Source organism: Marmota flaviventris, chromosome 8 (assembly GCF_047511675.1).
Source record: "Marmota flaviventris isolate mMarFla1 chromosome 8, mMarFla1.hap1, whole genome shotgun sequence".
Classification (NCBI taxonomy): Eukaryota; Metazoa; Chordata; class Mammalia; order Rodentia; family Sciuridae; genus Marmota; species Marmota flaviventris.
In genome coordinates this window covers 25,685,419-25,706,793 of record NC_092505.1, presented here as the reverse complement: position 1 = coordinate 25,706,793, position 21,375 = coordinate 25,685,419, and the positions used below count along the sequence as shown (strand labels likewise).

The 21,375-nt window shown below is 31.1% G+C and overlaps 1 protein-coding gene across 3 annotated transcripts in view; it reads left to right on the top strand.

Moving 5' to 3' along the window:
* The window catches only part of Usp25 (ubiquitin specific peptidase 25), a 135,698-nt gene that overhangs the window by 102,230 nt on the left and 12,093 nt on the right, over nucleotides 1-21,375 (top strand). For 2 of the 3 annotated variants that reach the window (XM_071615121.1, XM_071615123.1), the window contains 4 exons: nucleotides 961-1,100; nucleotides 5,530-5,643; nucleotides 7,781-7,876; nucleotides 19,574-19,752. In XM_071615121.1, the coding sequence (XP_071471222.1) occupies nucleotides 961-1,100; nucleotides 5,530-5,643; nucleotides 7,781-7,876; nucleotides 19,574-19,752 (529 nt within the window). The remainder of the gene's footprint in view (nucleotides 1-960; nucleotides 1,101-5,529; nucleotides 5,644-7,780; nucleotides 7,877-19,573; nucleotides 19,753-21,375) is intronic. The other variant, XM_027929101.3, reaches the window with a different exon arrangement.

Here is a 21,375-nt window from a genome sequence, read left to right as displayed (position 1 = left end):
CTGCTGTGGTGGGGGGCTGTTGTCATCCAGCCACACTTCTATACAGAATTGTTATTTAAGCAAGTTACTATATGAGAAGTGTAAGAGAGTGTGTGAGCCTAAAGGCAGAGGGAAGAATATGTGGAGAATTCCAAATGTTGGAAGGTAAACTTCTCCTTCAGTGTACTAGGGAAAGAAAAAAAGGCTCACATGTGGACCTTGTGAGCAAAGGACATAAGGTGACATTTGAGACAGGGACGGAAGCTCCACTGATAGCTTTATCCTCCTAGGTCATATGTGAATTTGGAGATTAGCTATGAAATACCCAGTAGATATTAAGAGTGTTGTTGGATTTGTGGGTCTGGAGCTCAAAAGATAGGTAGGAGTTAGAGGTGACTTTGAAAGTGTTTACATGGATGGTATTTGAAGTCGTGAATTATATTACTACTAGTTTGCCAATTTGTGCTTGCTTTTCTTTCTAGTACTCAGCTGCCAGGGTCAGGTTCAGAAAAAATAGGTTAGGTTTGTTCAGGGTTAGGATTTTGTCAGGTAGGTGTATACAAAGATGTTTTATCTTCCATGGAAAGCCAGCCCAGGATTGTTGTACAAACCAAAAGAAAGTTTGTTTGTTTGTTTTTGTTTTGTTTTATAAAATGCTGGAGATTTTTCCAAAATGAGATTTTTGTACTTCTCATTCCAAAAAAATTTACTATGAATTTCTTAACTTAAACAGTAGTGAGTGCTTTCTTTAATAATTATTTCAGTACTTTTGGTACTCTGGTTTTTTGGTTTTGTGTTATTTTGGGGAGGTTTGGGTAAATTTGGGGGGAAAGTGCTATATATTGAAGGATATATTTTTTTTTTAATAGAAGACTAAAATTTGGTTATTAGAAATAAATAACACATTCAACCTACTAGTTTACTACTAGTTTAGATTCTGTGATTCATATTAGATATACAATTGATTCTTTTCTCATGAAGCACAAGCAGGAGAACCAGAATATCTAGAGCAGCCATCAAGAAGTGATTTCTCAAAGCACTTGAAAGAAGAAACTATTCGAATAATTACCAAGGCATCACATGAGCATGAAGATAAAAGTCCTGAAACAGTTTTGCAGTCGGTAAGAACTTTTATTTTGGCTCTCTGAACATAGCCATGCTCACAACATTTCCTCCAGTGCAATTGGAAGCGGCCGGAGCCAGGAGAGAAGGCCACTTCCAGCTCTGCCATGGTGTCTGAACGGGGGACAAGTTGCCTGACCCCTGGGTTGTAATTTCCTTAGCTTATCCTTTTAAGGATACTTTTCTATTAAGTTTCTACCTGTCAAATTATGAAGAATCATAATCATAGACAAAATTGTCCATTTGACTTGGAACTTAACAAAGCATAAAGTTCAAAAGCAACAACTCTTTCTCCAGTGCCTTTCCCTTCCCTCCATCTGTAATCTACTTACATTTAAATAGTTGGAAATTTATGATATAAATCCCATTGTTCCATGAAATGTGTTTGTAGTAAGACTACTACATACTCTAGATTAGAACACTATTATCAGGATAAATATGATGTTCCAAGACAGTTTGTGCATAGTTACAGAGTATCCTGTGAAACAGTTGTCATTATTATTCTACTATTTTGTGTTTTCAAGTTTGTCTTTTTATAACACTCAATTGAGCATAGTGGTGTTCTGTTATTTTATTAGTAAATATGACCTCCTGAGAAATGCTGTTTGGAACTACAAAAGCATTGAATTTCTGTAGTCATTGATCCTTTACTTAACTAGGAAATGTAAAGAGTACTAATGTACATTTTATAGTGGCTCCTTTAAGTATTTGAAGAATTCTCTCCTGTAAAACTAAAAATAGCAGGATAATCCATAATTTTCAATTCATAGTTTTCTCAGTGAGTGAGCTCAGTCTGAACAATAACCTATCATGAGGCCTTCAATATGATATGACCTCACTTAACTAAAATGTCCAGTAAATAGAGTATTTTGTCAGTTGTGTTTTCATGAACTAAATAATCAGAATTTATTTACAATTTGAAAATGTATTAATATCATCTTACCATTTAAAAGTACATTAAGTATAATAGATTTTTTTATATTTCCAAATTTTCCAGATGCTTTAGAGGCTATCAATAAACTTAAGATCAACATCTGCTAATGCTTAATCTTTTCTTGGGAAATACTTTGCTTAATGGATCTGGGAATTATGTTTCTTGGGGAAATGAGAAAAGGAAAGGAAAAAGAAAGAAAGAAATACAAAGGAAAAATATTTTTGCCCTGTATTAAAAAAAATAATAACTAGTAAGGCTCTTGCTATAAACTTTGATTTGTTAAAACCTAAAATAGAGTTAATAAATGTCATCCTTGTAGCTACTATCAGAAAACTAAAATCATTACTTAGCTTAATGTAGAGTCATTTTTTTTTTTTTTAGTTTGACTAATCATCTGTAATTTAAATTCACAGAAATCAGCACTTACATTTTGATTACTGTGGGAATCATAAACTAGCAACCTACTGCATTATCTCTACTTTAAAAAAAAGGATGGTAGTAAGTGATTATGATAGAAAAACAGCATAAATATTTATCTACCTTATCTTCTGGGTAGCATGTAGAGTTCGCCGCACTGTCTATTTGATCCTCCAGCACATCTAAAAATTTGTTAGTGTTGGCTATCAGAAGTGTGGTTGTTGGTCTCATGGTCATTCATAATGTATTTTTCATATTTAAATTTAGTATATATTAGAAACCAAATTAAGAGTCTTCAAACTTTGGGATCAGGTGTTTTTGGGTTTTTAAATACTGATCTTTTTTTTTTACTACTAATTCAACCTTGAAAAATTGCTTAATTTCTCTAAGTCTCAGTTCTCCGTAAAGTGGGGGTGATTATAGAGTTAATGAAGAACATTTTTACAGCTCCTGGCATATCATCCAGTAGACTTGAAAGTTCCTTCTGTTACTTCAGTTCTAGCCATTTTACAAATATACAACGTATTAAGTTCCAGCCTTAGAATAAGAAAATTCCCAGGAAAGCTTAGAATCCCAGAAACCGTAGACAGTTTCCAAATATTTAGACAGTTTGTTTCTAGAACAATGTCATTAATTTACATGGACTACTTCAGGATATTTTAAAAATTATAAAAAGTAGACTCTAAGAAAGAATCATGCATAGTCCCACTTACTACTGAAAGTTAGTGATTGGGCTTTTAAGTATATGATTTTTTTCCCCCACTTGCTTATCTTTTTTTTTTTTTTCACTCTTATTTTTAAACATAATTTTGGGGCTTAGTTTTGTAGTTGAATTGTGACTTCATATGAAATTTTGTATCTCGCCTTTTTTTCTTTCATCCACCTAACCTTGTAACATAATCCTTTCCTTCTGTTACAAACTCATTTAAAAAAAAAAAAAAAAAAAAGCACATTGCTGAGTGTTATTCCACTGAGTAAATTGTTTTCTTAACCCATTCTTCCACTGTGTGTTTGTTTCTACTTTTATACTATTGTAAATAGGCTATAAAAAACACAATTTTGTTCCTATTTCCAGCTATATTTCCTTAGATTCCCCATAGTTGAATTGCTGAAAGGGATGACATATTAATTAATATGTTCATATTATTATAGTTCTATATCTTTTTAACCATCCTTCATATGAAACCCCTTTTGAAAAGTCATATAGTTAATAGATTTCAAGAAATTAATAAAAATTTTTATATTTTAATTATTTTTGCCATTTATTGAGTGAGACATTTGATTTTTAACTTTTCAAGTTTAGCCTTTCTTTATGTGTTCATTTGAGGTCTGAAAATAATAGAGAAAGATCAACATGTACTTTGTTTCAGTGAACCCTTAACTTCCTTATATAAAAAATATTTATAGTACTTTAGTAAATTTAAATTTGATAAATGGTAGTGAATTATTTTATGCTGCTAAAGCTTCTTCCCTTGTTTGACTTTTATCAGCATTATGCTATTGAAACTCTTTAACAGTAACAGGAAAGCCTTCTAAAACCCCTTATAAGGTAATATGTTGTTTTATAATGACCAGAATTCTAAGTAATACATTTCCCAGTTGATATTTGCTTTAAGTTTATATTTCTGTACTTAAGATAGTTTTTTTTTTTTTTGGATTGGTTTGCTAATGGGAATTCATCATCACAAACTCCAGACAGATTTCTTACTTTACCTGATTATGTTTCTTTCACTCTTGTGAATGGAAACCCAGCAAAATTCTTCTCATATGCTAGAAGAAGCAAAAATTCTTAATTTTGAGCATATCTCTATAGATTACATATGGTAGTAATATTGAGTTATAATTATTCAAATAACTTCAAGCATATATAAAATAGTATAATATTGGTAATAATTGTAATTTGTAAAACAACTTATACACTAGGTTTTGGGTTAGCTGAATATTATCTCGTGACCACAGCAGCAATGTAGGTTGCTTATTTCTTCTTGAAAAGTTGAAGATTCTGAGAAGTAAGGAAACATTTTCTAAAAATGAAACAACATTTTTTTATGAAAGAGGCAGTGATGGTCTTGGTCATTAGTTTTGTTTTATTGTTTAATTAAACTGTTTCAGAATTTTATACTTCTAGAAAGTCAAAAAATGCTTATCTCACCAAAATTTGCCTATACTTCAAATGAAAGTAAAATGCCTTAATATTCTTAGGTTTTTCTTTGCTTAGGAAAACCCAGTGTAAATTGAAATTACTTAAGTAAGCTGCTTTCAGGCACATTTCTTTTTTTGACATTTGCTTCTTAATAGTGGACATGCCAGTTTCCAGTTTTTCAATAAAATAAGACTATGTAAAATCCAAATAGTATTTTTAATGAATCTTGGTTTTGAGTGGACTATTCTAAATTTCACACTGACATTCTGTTAGTATAAATTAGTGGGATGCATAGAATTTGTTAACAATGAAAAGATAAAAGGGAATAAATCTGATTGAATTGTTAAAAATGTTTATTACTTTCTAGCAACTTGTCCTTAGTTTCAACAATTCCTTGGATACTTAAGATGTATATATATCAAGAATTTGTTGGACACTTACATACTAGGTTGGACAGAGTGAGTTTAACCGCATCAGAATAGGGAAATTAGCCTTATATACAATCAATTATTAGAAAGGATATAAAGGTAAACCATAAGGAGAATACCTTAGAAACTCTGCTGGGTTTAGAGAAGATCATAATCTTGTTTTTATAGCAAGCAAAACTTTTTGGAGTTAATGAATTGTTTTATTTCAGCCAAACAAGCAATAGTAGAAAATACAACTTGAGTATTATTTTTATATATTTATTACTTTTAATTACTTAGAGTTGAAAGTACTTTGTGAAAAACCTAGTTTTAAATGTTTGGGAAAGACTGGAGATTTTTGTGTTACTATTTAATTTAAAACTTTGCTTCTCATTTTTAGTTTTGGTTGGTTTTATTAAATCTAGCAAATGTAGGCCTTGTTGAAAGAGTGAAGAATCTATGAATTTCAGCTTTGTGTTTCTATTGCTCTCTTTTCTAATGCTCATACCAATGATTTTCTTCTGCAGAAACCTGAAAATACCACAAGCCAACCACCTTCTAGCCAGCGAGTTGTAGAGGTGGCGATTCCTCACGTAGGGAAATTCATGATTGAATCAAAGGAGGGGGGGTATGATGATGAGGTACCTTTATGACAGTACTCTGCACCACCCTAACCTGTTACTTTTTGCTGTTTAATACAAGTACTTTAGGCATGCCTATACCTGCACACTATGTCTGTTGCTGCATAACATACAGCTTTGCCACCTGTGGTGTGAAACTACCTTATCATTTACTAACAGAACTTTGGAGTCAAATGAAAATTTAAGTAGAACATATAGAGAATATATAAGAAACATATGTTTCTGGAGTTGATTGTTTTCTGAAGAAATAGAATCCTTTTACTCTCAGGTTGATAGATTAATAAGGTTTAATTATATTAAAATTTTTTTGCATTTAAAAATAACTTCTATTTTTCTTTTCTGTTTTACTTTAATAACTTATTATATTTTGCCACCATTATCTACCTGAAAATCCTGCAGCATGATTGCAGGTTGGATAATTGATATTTTTGCCACCATGCTCTCTCCCTATAACTGTGAGTGGAATGATTGCCTCACAGTGTCTTACACACTTTGGCACCCCTTGTTATTTTTTCTTTATCTCCTCATTGATTATTCTTATCTACCTAGTTTTTTTCAGATGTCAATCAATAGTCTGGAGGCATTTTTTATTTCTTATGATGGTGTTCTTCAGAATCAGATTCAAAAGATTATTTTCATCCCTTTTCCACTCTTCTCTTAAGGTTCTTAAAATTGTTTTGTTTTAAGTAGCACCAGTGCAACTGTTACTGAATAGTAATGGCAAAGGGGACCTTGCTTATAGGAGAGGTGAAGTGATTTAGAAAAAAAGCCAACAAAATATTTTGATTCTGTTGCTTGTTAGTTTTTGTGAGTGTGCATGAAAATTGAGTACATATTAAATGTTTTATTCCAAGCAACTTTTTTTGCAGACTTACTTTTGGTGATTAACTCTTACATAATTACTATTATGTAAGAGTTAATCACCAAAATTAGAAGTATCATAAAGACAATAATATCACTGTGTCAATGTAAGAAAACATGGCCATAAAAAGAATAATTAGTAGTTTGTGAGATGGGAACTGGTCAGAGGGTTTTCTCTAACAGGTAATGTTAGATATATTGCAACTCTTGATGTACAATACAAAATAAAACTATGAGTAATAGGTTCAGTGAATCAAAGGTAATAGCTGTAATCTCTTGATTGCTCTAAGATAGCTTTAGTGGAGCACTGAGTTTTCATTTTGCAGGTATTTACAAATATAAACAGCTAAGAATAATAAGCTGTACTGAAAACAAATACTCAGTACTTAATAGTATACATTGTTCCAGTTAACTATTTTTTTTAAATTTTTTTTAGTTGTCAATGTACCTTTATTTTATTTATATGTGGTACTTAGAATTGAACCCAGTGCCTCACACTTGCTAGGCGAGTGCTCTACCACTGACCTACAACCCTAGTTCTCCAGATAACTATTTTATTTCTATGTTGGATCTTAAAAATTATGAAAACTGCTATGTTTTTAATGATAAAATGTTAATTTCTTGATCAGGCACCTAAATGCCAGAAGAATCCTTCTGGCATTTAAGAATTGTGATTAATCATTTAACACTGTTTTCTTGTGCAAGTGCTTATGTTTTGGCAGAGTCATATTTTGTTTATTTTGTTTTTTAATGTGTTGGAGTGACATTTTAACTGTGCATGTACCTTGGAACTATTAAAAATAACTTGCACAGGGCTGCTGTTTACAGATGTACAGGTGGTACAGATGTGCCAAGGTCTCTACCCGAGGGGCAGAAGTGGGACTAAAATTGAGTTCTTCCTAAACTCACCAAGCCTTGGAGAAAAAGCATCTCTTTTTAAGAAACAAAAAAGAGGTGTTGCTTTTTTCTGAATGGTTTTCTCATAGAGCAGCACATTTTTCTAATTAGTTTCTTCAGAAGAGTACCTCTTTGAAATTCAGTTTGGAGAGGATGATGCCTTTTTGCAGTTTGTATGGACACTGAGGCAACCAGCTGTGCCCTGTACAGATGATTCTGAAAGATGCTTACATGCACAAAACATCCACTAATTTAAACATGCAGCACATAATTTATAAGTACTGAAAAAGAAAGGAGCTTTACCTTGCATGTAAAGAAATTGTTTGGTTTTTAATTTCTTTGTGTTAATTTTCAAAAATTCTTTGAATCCCTGTGGCAGATCATGATGACACCGAACATGCAAGGTGTTATAATGGCAATAGGTAAATCCAGGAATGTATATGACAGGTGTGGTCCTGAAGCAGGGTTCTTTAAGGTACAATACATTTTCATTTTCTTTTCTCTTTTTTAAAATTAAACTTCTTAAAATGTTTTATTTCTTTGAATTAAATTTTATTTCCTGTTTAATTTCTCTCTTGCTTTCTTAGCCATGACTGATACTCTGGGGGTTTCTTTGTATATGCATGCATCCAAGATTCTTTTGCTTTTAATCCAGATAATTCAAGAAAATCAAAGCATTTTACCTGGGTTATCCTTATACTATGTCTCTGATTCATTGCCACAAAAATTTGAATTGTATTTATATTTGATTGGAATAAGGGTATTGATGAGCAATAATCAGAACTGAGTGATTGCTTCTGACAGTAGTTTATTTTCTCTTGATTGTTCATACTATTTGTCAACATTACATTTTTTCTTTAATTTTATTATCTTTTGGTATTAATTGCTTTCTTCATTGAATTTTTTCTAACATGATCTGTTAATTTAGTTTCTTTTTGTGTTTCTTGTTTTTTTTTTAATTTTTCTCAGTAATTAATAATATTTAGTGAGTTCAGAACACATGAGACTACCTAACGCCTTCTTTCATGACCACATTTCTCACTCTTAAATTGGAGTTTTATGATGTTTTGCTTCCAGTGTTATTTTTTTTTTACATTTTTGAAGATGAAAACATCATGTATGTTTTTTCTTTTTATTTAATTTACCAAAAGTTTTCCAAGTTTTTACTTCTTCCTTTTTAATGCTTTTTAAGAAACATTTTTTGTTGAAGTGTAAGTCACTATAGTAAATTATTATTTTTTTTTTTTTTTGGAAATTATGAATCTAAAACTTTCCTTTAATATTTAGTACTTTGCCATCATTTAGTCTGGTCTTTAAAAAGTTTTTTTCCCTCACACTGTTTTTTTCAGCATACCATATAGAAGCCATATACATAGTAGCTCTATAGCAACAAGCACTTTTTTATTTGTTAGGATTAGGGTGCCCAACTCCTGATAGGCCTAGGACTTAAGGGTTTTCTGGAGTAGAGGACTTGAAGTGCTAAATTTCAAAAGTTTTAGGCAAACTGATCCCAGGAGAAGTTGATCACCTTATTGAGATCACATGAGAATGGTTGAGGAAGACAGGCAGGAGGGAGAGAGCATTGATTGAACATTTATTTTTTTAGTATATGTGCTACACAGAATTGAGCAGTCATAAACATTATTACTTTCCTTTTAATCGTTTTTCCTTAGCTTTCATTTTTCTTAGAGTGAGTTGTTTCTATTTTGGGTTGCTTAGTTTTCTGTGTCTACCACTGATTCATCTCTATCAGTTCATTAGATCTCTTCACTCTGCCTGTTATCAGTTTCATCTTCTTGGAGAAACTTTTTCTGGTGCTTTATGACATGCTTCCGCCTGCACTGGTTTTCTTTTTCTTTTCTTTTTTTTTTTTTTTTTAAGAGAATTTTTTTTAATATTTATTTTTTAGTTTTCGGCAGACACAACATCTTTGTTTGTATGTGGTGCTGAGGATCAAACCCAGGCCGCACGCATGCCAGGCGAGCGCGCTACCGCTTGAGCCACATCCCCAGCCCCCTGCACTGGTTTTCTTGAAGTCCTGGTACATACTTCATCACTGAGACCTCCTTTTCAGTATTACCCTGAGGATTCACTTGACATCTTTTCCTTTGTGTTTTCTATATGTTATACTTTTCTCTGGGTTTGCTTAGTTTCTGATTTTGGTGGTACAGTAAGAAAAATGAGCTATAAAGAAAATAAGAAGCAAGTGTGTGAGATTAAGGACTCATCAGGGGAGTTTTCTTTAAGAAACGGTTAGGTCTTTTGCAATTTTTAGCATTTACTCCAAATTAAATACCATGGTTAATAAGCTTCAGTCATTCTGAGGTAAGAATTTTCAAGTCATTTGCAAAGGTTTGAGCAGAGTCTGAAGTTTCAGTCATGGCTTTAGCATGTGGAGCCATTGTCCTTTGCCAGATAATTAATTAATCCAGTATCTGATTGACTCACTAAGGATTCTCCTTACCACAGTGACATTTAACCTACTTTCAGTCTTTGAAAAGTCACTTATAAGAATATCTAGAACATACATTAGAAAGGAAATAGCGTAAAGCTTGATATTAGGAATCAAATTGCCTTGGATCAAAGGCTTGTCCCACTGCTTTGATCCTGGGCAAATTATTCAACCTTTCTATATCTATTTCCATAGGTGTTAAATGGAGATAATAATAATAACTCTATTCTATTTGATCATTATGAATTTTAAACAAGTTTATAAATTAAAGTAGTATTTGGTTGATACTAAAGGCTCATAAGGAGGCTGATTCATAGTGGGATAGGAAGAGGGAGTATGGGAGGAAATAGAGGGAACTCTAGATAGGGCAGAGGGGTTGGAGGGGAAGGGAGGGGGCATGGGGTAATTAATGATGGTGGAATATGATGATCATTATTATCAAAAGCAAGTGTATGAAGACATGAATTGGTGTGAATATACTCTGTATACAACCAGAAATGTGAAAAATTGTGCTCTATATGTGTAATAAGAATTATAATGCATTCCGCTGTCATATAAAATAAAAATAAATAAATAGAAAAATAAAGGCTCAAAATTTAGCCTTGCAATATAATTATTTAAATTAAATTATTAAATCTGATATTAAATTATTAAAATTTAACCTTATAATATCACTATTATTGCTATTATTACTAGCTTTACTTTTTATGCCATTGTTTTAGTCCAGGTACAGATGGAGGTGGAAACAAGTATGTGTTAAAGGTTTTCTGATAGGACTTTTTTGTTTTTTAATTCAGTTGTTAAAAATTTTCAATACCATATCCAACCTACAAAGTTAGCTATTTTATACATATATAGGGAAATTTTTCAGTTTTCTCTTTTGTATGTTTTAATAATTTTAACGTGAAATAAGCTGGAAATGGATTAACAGGGGAAAAAGAGCATGCAAATATATTAAGGTATAGGAAGAAGTGAGTCATACATGAAGCATAAGTCTCAAAGGAAGGGTCAGAAGGTTGAAACATAAGTAGCATTTTGAACCCCCAAAACAGAGGGGGAGGTGGCAGCTATGTGAGGTACAAGCTGTGGGAGATTGAGGAAAGGAGCAAGGTGAACCAGGGTTGTCCTATTGTGCAAATAAAATTTTTCAGTAAGACTGCCTGGAGTAATCTGCCTGGGCTAGAGGTCATATTCCAGTATCTTCCTCCAGTGAAACCGTCTTTCTCAGGCAGATAGTGGGGTTCAGCGAGAGCCTGTTTGCATAAGCTCTTTGCTTTTGCTGCAGATGCAGATCTCTTCCACAACAGGACAAGTCTTCTGAGCTATTCCTGTGTCAGCAGCCCCTCTGAATAGCTGTCTTGAAATAGGCTAAAGAAATATATCTGAGTTGGAACATTTTGATCTCCTGCATGACTTAACTTAATAACTATAATCTTAGTTAAGTTATTAATAACTTAATCTTTCTTTAGTATTATGTATGTTTATAACATCTCTGAACATTTTTACCCTTCTGTAATTGAAGAATGCATTTGTGTGTAATTTATGTAAATACTTTCTGTGGTTAATTTATAAAATTATTTAATTTTAATTAATGTTTTTTTAATAAAAGTAAATAATTAGCATTTAGAAAGTTCTAGCTGATATCATTTAAAAAAAAAAAACTTGTCATGCAAAAAAACAATATGTGAAGTTCAGTCATTCACCAAGATGACCTTACTAAAATGAAATTAAATGGCAGTGTTTGTAACTGCCCTGTTATTACCACGCTAGGCACAGTGCATCCTTTCTTGCCTTTTCCATTTGTTTTTAACAACATAAATGTACTCTTTATTTATGTATAGAAAAATATCCTTGATCTCATTTTTAATGTAGATTTTACTCTTCATATTATTTTATAATTTATATCACTCAACTATATTATGAGCTCTTAAATTAAGATAGCATGTTTACTGCATTATCTTTATTACTTGCAGTATTCCATGCTGTACAGATATACTCTCATTGATTATATATCATCTTCTTTGTGAACACCCATCCTGTGTTTTACCCCAGTCTGCCACTTCTATTTGAATTAGTTTACTATAACTTTCTATAAAGAAGTTTAAAATTTTTATGTTTTCAAATCTTTCTCCTCGTTATGGATTTTGGAATTTAATTGCCATATTAAATGGTCTATTCTCATCCAACATTATATAAATTTTCTTCATTGAACACTTTCTTTACTACACTTTTATTTTATGAATTCAAGTATACACAATTTAAATTTAGTTCAATAGCATTTTATTTGGACTTTCTACATTGCATATTAATAAATTTGGTCTCTTTTTAACTTTGGGTTGTCTTTTTCAGATTTGCCATTATGGTTATGTTTGTTTAATAAGTGAATTTGGAAGTTTGTCTTTTTATAATGCAATGTGGTTGGCATAGGAATTATCTCTGCAAAAAAGTAGGTTAGAACTTGAGTCATAAAATCAGAGAATCCTACCCACTCATCCCCACCTTTTTGGTGGTGGATCTTTTAACATTTTTGTTTGTTGGTTGGTTTTTTCCCCAAGTTATTGGTGTATTTAAGCTTTCTGTGTTTTCTTGGCAATTAATTCTAATCATCATCAACATTCAGTATTAACAAAGTATGTACACAGCACATTATCTAACCTGTGATAGCTACTTCTGCCTTCCTAGTTTCATAAATTACATATATTATTATTATTATTCCTTTAAGGTTTGTGTTATTATAAATTGAGGGAAAACTTTTTAATATCTCTGTCACATAACTGAAAAAATGTTTTCAGATTTATCTTACATTAACTCTTCGAGAGAAACCTTTAAATATTGGGCATGTTTAAGTACTTCTAACTGTGGATCTCCTTATGCATTAGGATCAGACAAGTTTGTAATGCTGTGTGTGGTTGGTAATTATATAATCATCTGATGAAACTCTCAGCTTATCTCTGATGCAAAAGATCTGGAGAGTGAAAGTTAGGTATGAGTAAAGTGGATTTGGTAAGGTTTAACCTGTGACTTAGGGGGAATTACCAACCCAATCAGAAGGACTCTTACCCACAGGCCACTCCCTCATGTAAGTCCACCCTTGTAAACACACAATATGTAAACATACAATATGAAAGAATTCATAGGCAGCTGACTTGGAAGAATAAACAACAACAGAAGACCAAGAGACTGGACTACATTTACCTTGTCCTCTTGGTTTGACTTTATATTTACATTTTCACTATAAATAGAAAACACCACATAATAGTAGTGGTTGAAAGAGAAAACTCTGTCAAGTAAATGAAATCCAGAAAACAGAATATAAAGCTATTATAATAAGCAAAAATAAAAGCAAGAAAATAAAAAAGGAATATTTTTTAAAGTACTGGTTGTGTGTATGTATGCAGGGGTAGAGGTAGCAGGGTGATAGTAAATTTATAGGCACTGGATTACACCTTGAAAGACATGAAAATTTCCTTTATGAAATTTTTTGTCTATACCTATTATAGCATCCTTAGTGTTTTAATGATGTAATAACAATTCTGTATTATAAAACTTTTTTTTGTTATTTTAATGTTTCATAATTGTCCCCAGTTGACAAAACCTGTATTAGAGTAAAAGGCATGGTGAAAAGTATATAGTTTGTAATTATACTCTCGGTGAATTGTCATGGAGTGAACTTAGGCCATGTAACCATCAGTCAGGCCAAGAAGAAGAATCTTAGCAGTGCTCTTAAAGCTACCTTTGTTTCACCTTCCTATAACTACTTTGTTTATACCCAGAAGTAGTATATATTGGGACTACTAACAACACAAATGAGTTTTCTTGTTGACTTTTATATATTTAGAGTCAGGTCCTGTCAATCTGACTGCGTTTACTTAACATGTTTGGAGCTTCATCTGCTTAATTGGATATAATTGCAATTTGTTTGTTCTCATTATGGTATTTCATTTTCCAGCTATACTATGATTTTTTCCAATCTACTGTTGATGGACATAACAATATGCAAAACTCTCTCCTAACTCCAGTGGATATAACTGGAATAATTATGGACTGAGTTTCTGCCTAATGAATCATCTTTTCTAGTAGGAAAGCAAACATTAATTAGAATTGTAATCAGTATGAAGAAGAAGCAATTTGAAGGGGGAATAACATATAGAGAAAATAGAAGACTTAGAAAAAGTGACATTTAAATTAATAATGCATACACCAAGATGTAGAGTACAGTGGTTTTCTCTCACTTCCTAATTCCCACTCCTTATCTCACTTCTTTCTTTTTTTAATTTTTAGTTGTAGATGGACACAATATCTTTATTTTATTTATTTATTTTTATATGATGCTGAGGATTGAATCCAGGGCCTCACACATGATAGGCAAACACTCTACTGAGCTACAACCCCAGGTCCCCCACAGCTCACTTCTATTGAACTGATTCCTGTTTATCCTCTTAGATAGGTATAGACAGACAAGATGCACTTAAATTTAAACATTCATCTATATATTTATACATGAAAATATACATGAAAAATATGTTCTTCTGTTTGCTTCTTTTTCTTGAGTTTTTTTTTTCATATAATATGGTGGGTGATTATTCATATCAGAATAATATCTCATTATTTGATTGAGTTTAGTGTAAGTAACGTGTTTAAATATTGTTTTTGATAATTGCAGTTTTTTTGTGTTACGACAAAAATGGTAATATATGTCTAACAGTGATGTACCTAGCAGCTCCTGGCATCTGAACAGGGTGATGAATCAGTATTTCAGCACACCTCTAATTTATTCATGCTCAAGATTAGGAAGCTCTGCCCAGACTGGCTATTACAGCAGGGGCTATACTTTTGGCTTTATACTAAGTTTAAATCCTAGATTTATCTCTTAATAGCTATGTGACCTAGGCAATTTATTAAATTATCAGAGCCAGATTTTTCATTTATAAATGAGAAATTGTCTTAAGAATTAAATAATCCACATGTAACTCATTAGCAAGTATGTCACATAATTAATACTTGAATAAGATTAGCTGTTATTAAATTTATCATTAACTGTTTTGTGGCTGGATGTTTGGATCATTTCCAAAATTATTATGAATATTTTTATAGATATATTATTGAATACTTGTGAACATAGAGCAAGGATTAGTGAGTTAAAGTGCTTGCAAATTTTAAGTGTTGACAAGACTCAAATTACCTTCAAATAGTTACGCTGATATTTTTATTCCTATTGTAGGTGGTTTGATAAAATGACATAAAGTGTAATCTCCTATCAAAATTTATTTATTTAATTTTGATGAAGGTCTTTTTTGATGATTTTTAGAATCAGTCATTACCAACCTCCCCAAATCCTTTTAGAAATTGATTGTACTTGCATTATAGATATCCATTTACTTAGGATAGTGTGGAAAATTATATTTTTAGTATTTTGGTTATCTCCCAAAAGGAATATGATATGTATTTTTACTTCTGTCATGTGGTTATATCATTTAGGAAGGTTTTATAGTTTTCTGTCATAATGGTCTTGTAGTTTTTCAATTTATTTTTCAATGTACAAGATCTAGATATAGGTCTTACTAGTTCTTCTTTCTTTGTAATTTATTTCTAGATATATTCCAGAAGTACTTTTATAGTTTTTGCCTTTATGAATTGGGTCATTTGCTCCTACTTTTCCTATAAAGTTACTGAAAGTATAGGTAATAGGAAGAATAATTTTATATACAATATCTAGTTGTTTTATTCATATCTCTTGATTTCATCCAAATTTCCCAGTAATTATTTATTTGCATTAAATTTACTTATTATATCATTTCTGGTTTTATTATGTTGACCAGAAGTTTTAGAACATATTCCCAATATTAAAATAATGGTAATTGAATCTTTGTCTAGTTTTTTAATTTTAATGAGAATGTCTCTATTGTTTTATTATTTTTAAGTATTTTTTTAAATTATAGGTGGACACAATGTCTTTATTGTTTTACTTTATGTGGTGCTGAGAATTGAATCCAGTGCCTCATTCATGCTAGACGAGCATTCTACTCCAGCCCTCTGTTGTTTTATTATTAAGTAGAAGGGATAGATAGTATAGGTTTCTTCTAGATTACCTTTATAACTTTAAAAACATTTTGTCAAATTTGTGGTGTGGGGTTTTCTTTCAAATCAATTGGTATTATATTCTACAGTTTTTAATACATCTACCCAACATCTATCTATCTCTTTTTTTTTTCTCTCTCTCTTTCTCTCTCTGTCTCTCTCACACACACACACACAGCACATGTAATGCATCTTTTGAAATGCTGAACAGTTTTTTCTGGCAGCTTGTAAGGTAAATTATCTTAATTTTGATCTATTTTTTAAAAATCATTGTAAAAAATATTTATTACTACATATTTTTGTACTCTGTGCAGTTTCTTTACCAGAAATAGATAAGACTTGATGACTGTGTATATAGAAAAAATTGATGTATACTTTAAAAAAAAATTCATCAATTTTGATACCTGAATTATAGTAGCATATAGTCATTGCAGAGGATTTCTTCCTTCTTCCCTTTCTTCCTTCCCTTCTTTTTTCAGGCTCTAGGTGAGTTTAAGTATCATAGACATCATCTGGTCTTTGAAGGTCTGACATAATAGTGCAGCTCTAAAGCAGTGTGGGCCTGATTGTCTTAGTGTATGGTACTTTTAAAGTTCTTCTGCAGTTTTGCTCCATCTCTTCAATTTTGTACTAAAAGCAATTCAATCTATTTATTTTGGTTTATTTTCTCTTTTTCTAAATTTTGAAATAAATTTTATTTCATTCAACTTGGAATTTTTTCATTATAAATTCTACAGGTTTTGACACCTTATATTCATAATGTAAATATAAATTTTATTCCAAAATTCTTTTGGTCAAAAAGAATTTAAAATACTTTTTTTAAGTTCTAAGTGTTTATATTTATTATTAATTATTTTTATTTCGTTATATTCAGAGAAAATAACTTACATGATTTCAATCTTTAGGAATTTTAAGTAAGAATTAGATTTTCTTTTCATGTCTTGGTACACTGTTAATTTTTTAAAAATGCTACTCACATAATATATGTATACTTCCTTAATTATTTTACAGATAAAAATATTGAGACTTAAAGGAATATGCTCTTTGTTTTATTTTGCAGTTAATTAATAACTGGTGTACCTGGCTTTCTGAAACTTAATCTAGTCAATTTATTAGATCTTCTATCAGAATGAGCTGTGTTTGTATAATGGTTTCTAATGTTTGAGTATAGTTACATCGAAATAAATTCTGTAAGAAGTACATTTAGAATATGATTTTATATTATGATTTAGAAAAATAGAAAATAGTAGATAGAAAGTTGGATCTTTAGAATTAAAAATGGCTTCACTGAGTTTTATTGAATGGGTCATGTGTAGATATATGGGGAATGAATAAGAAGGGACATCATATGCCTAGGGCACCTGAGAAACAAAGACAGTTATGCATTTGCCTGGTGAGGTGGGGTTAGGGAACCTGACCTAGGTGGAAGGAGGTCCATGTTGTGGAGTAATGAAAAATAAGATTCAACAGGTAACACTGCATCTTACTAAAACCTGGTGTAAAGTTTAAAAAAAGGAAATGCAAAGCTGTTCTATTACTTAATGATCAGTATCATATTTCATGTTGTAAGTGTATCATCAGCAGTCTCTGCAGTAATTATCTTTAAATAATTATAATCATAGGTAGCCAGAAAATATGACAAATATGATTTTAGAACAGAATAATAAGGAAGTAGGTAAAGGTAATTTAGCATAATGTTAACTTTATTCATAATACAGATTGTATTGAGCCCTACAAAATGTAACAACATGGAATATCAGTTCAGAAGTTAAATAGATTCAAGTTTATTTTAAAAGCTCTAAAATTTCTTAAGAAGGAAATTTATAAAAAAAAATAGTTGAGAAATGTCTTTATGCTTGCAAAAGAGTGTGTGTGTTTGAAAATGTCTCACATCTCTACTGGTTTAGAAACTGTAAGTTGAAAAGTTCTGTGACCAAATTTAGGATTCATTTGTGAAAATTTATAGAATCTTATATTGAACAAAATCAAGAGGTAAACATAAATTACAAGAGGTTATATATTTTATTTCACTAATAAAATCTGCTATAAAAATCATACTTCTATTTTGAAAGGGGAATATAGGTAGGGTTATGTTATAACTCCTCACATGTAAATCAATATTATTTTAGGAGACTCAATACAAACCCAATTCTGACCAAACACATGAATGACATCTGAAACATTTATTCTTCTAAAAGTCTTCTACTAGTTTTTAACAGTCATTGTCTCAGAGCCATAATAACAATAATGAATGGTTACTGAAATTTATGTTTTACATTTTTTCCTCAAATTCAGTATACTTTATTAATTGAACATGTGCTCTTTTACCTCTCTCCATGGAAAAATATATTTTCAAGTTCAAAGCAAGCTTATGTGTGCTAATTAGTCATACAATGAAGATCCTTTGATTATCTGCATGTTTTTTAATCACAAGAAGTAAGACTTTGGAATGACACGTATATCTTGGGAAGAAAGTCACATTTTCCCTCTCCGAAAAATACTTATTTCATTCTATTTATAATACTTTGCTGTATAGAAAGGACTTGTTAGCCTTCCCCTTAGTGAAGTGTGATATAACTAGGCTATTTTATGTATGTTACTTTTTCTTCTTTCAATAAAGTACAGCCACATAGATAATAACCTCTGGATGGCCAAGAATTAGTTAAGAAAGGCATGTATGTAAAAGCAAAAACTTTGTAATAAAATGGAGTTTTCGTAATGTGTGTTGCATGTAGAACAAAATACTTTATGGTTAATAGAATAAATTTAGATATTATCCTAATATAAATGAATTTTATGAAAGTTCTCTTTAATCACATGGGCTTCAGCTGTATTTGGTGTATAAATCTATAAATAGATTTATAGATTTATACACCAAATAGATTTATAGAGTCAAATATTTTCCAGATTTTGCTCATATGTGCAAACATGTAATTATGATGAAAAATAACAAATATCAGTGAATTTTAATGAATATTTGATCTTTATAATTACATATAAATTCTGAAGTATTTGTGTCTATAAAGAAAAACCAAGCATCAAGGTAATAAAAGTATTCACAGTATAGAATCATTATTACTATGCTAATAAAATTCAATAGCTATTGTTGCAACAAGGAAATCACTTTGTGGTAACAAATGAATGCTAATGATTTGATATTTTATTCTTTATTTGTGGATTATTCAGCTAAAATGTGGTTGTAGTAGAATTACTATGCACTTGAGAGCCAGCCATTTTCTTTCAGATATGGGTGTTTTGGGGAGCTATATATCATAGAATTTGGATATGCAGACTGATGCTAGAAAGGTAAAACAGAATAAGAAAACTTAGCATGTCCACCTTACGATGCCTGTAATATACTTTGACCAGCTCTTATACAGTTTACAACATCAGTCACATCATAAGCTTAATTTTTTTTTATTACTTCTGTGTGTAGATATAGCAAGAATACATATGGCCTATGTGGCCAGTCATTCACAAAACTTTGGAAGTATGTAATGTGGGACAGTGTTCTTTGATAAATTGTCTTATTTGTAACACATTAAAGGGAAAAAGGCTTTTGCAATAAAAATTTAAAAGGTAATATTGAAGGAATTTAACTATCATGATTGACCAAAAAGATAATTTTGTTGCATTTTCTAGGCAATTAAGTTGGAGTATTCAAGGTTGGTTAAGTTGGCCCAAGAAGACACCCCACCAGAAACAGATTATCGCCTGCATCATGTAGTGGTCTACTTCATCCAGAACCAGGCGCCAAAGAAGATCATTGAGAAAACATTGTTGGAACAATTTGGAGACAGAAATTTGAGTTTTGATGAAAGGTAATATGAAAATAAAATATCTTATTCATGTGCTAAAATTATCGTTGTTTTGTTGTAGACCCCTAGTACAATTTTTATATGTTTATTTTATGCACATGTGAACTCATTTTAATAAATCTACCACAAGATTTGATCTCAGCTAATTTGGATGGTTGCTTTATAATTTCTCTAAAAGTCTATAATCATGGCCCTTTAAAGTTTGAACTGAAAATAATTTAGGTAATTTTAATTGTGAATCAAGAAATCACAATCCTTATGGGATTCAGTATTTTAGGGAAAAAAACATGATTTCTTAACTTTTACACCATGGGCATGTTAGGTTAGATAATTTTGTTGTCCGGGCTGTCCTGTGATTTCTAAGATATCTGGCAATATCCCTGACTTCTACCTGCTAGATGCCAGTAGTACGCCTAGGTTGCAACAACATTAAATAATCTTAAAATATTCCCAATTAACCACTGGGGAGCAAAATCATTCTTCTGTGAGAATCACTCCTCTGTGAGAATCACTGGGGAAAGTTTTAGTTTTGCATATAATACAGTAATTAAAGCATTCACTAACATATGAAAAGGGCTTTGAATGGTTAACTTAATTTGATTCACCCAAAACTATGTTCTCATAGAAATGTCTATAAAATTGCTAATGTTGAAAATTAAAATTTTATGTAATTAGAATGAATGCTATTACAGCAAATTTAAACCCAAATAAAGGTCTAAGGTATTAAAAGTTACTTTATGGAAACATTTATGCTCTTTTAATGTAATTACAATTTAATTCTGAAATAGATGATTGTCCTTTTATGAATATCTTGGAAATACTGAATTTCAAAAGTGTATCAGAGGATGATATGAGGAGAAACAAAGCACCTAGGATCAATTGTTGCCTTATATTTTATCTGCTGTGAAATTTAGAATTAAGTGAAAAAAATAAGTAAATGGTTTTAAACATATCTAGTAGACAATTCAGTGTTCAATGAATGTTAGCTATTGCGATTTATATTAGTAGCAGTATGTGAATCACTTAAAATTGTTATATTCAACTGTAAAGAACTTAATGATTCTGACCCTTGTTATCTAAGCTGTCAATGTCCTATGTTACAATGTGCTGTTGACTTTGGGGAAGGAGTTTATGGGGTAATCACATTAACTTTACAATCTTTTGCAATTATCTCTCTTTGGGAACCCCAAGTAGTCAGTATGTTTGGACAACTTGATCTTTCTTGTGCTTGAAAGATGAGAATTAGGTGCATCTTATGTACTAAATATATTTTGTGGGGATTTCTTTAGTATTGATTCTGATCAGAAAGTCTATTGAAATGTTTTTATTCTCACCTGAAATAATAGGTTCATTTTTAAAAGAATACTGCCATTTGGGGGAAAAAAGAAGGTACAATGTCTCTTCAGCTTAAAGATAAACATTATGAAAACCAAGTTTCATTTTCCCCCAGGCAAACTGCATTAATTAAATATTATTTAAAAGCCATATGTAAATATAACACAGTAACTTTGAATTAAAATTATTGATGCTTTCTACTTTGTAGTGATCCAACATTGGTTCAAAAGCCACACTTTTCACTTTAAAGGTTATTTCCTCAAGTGACGATGGATTTCATTTTTATACATG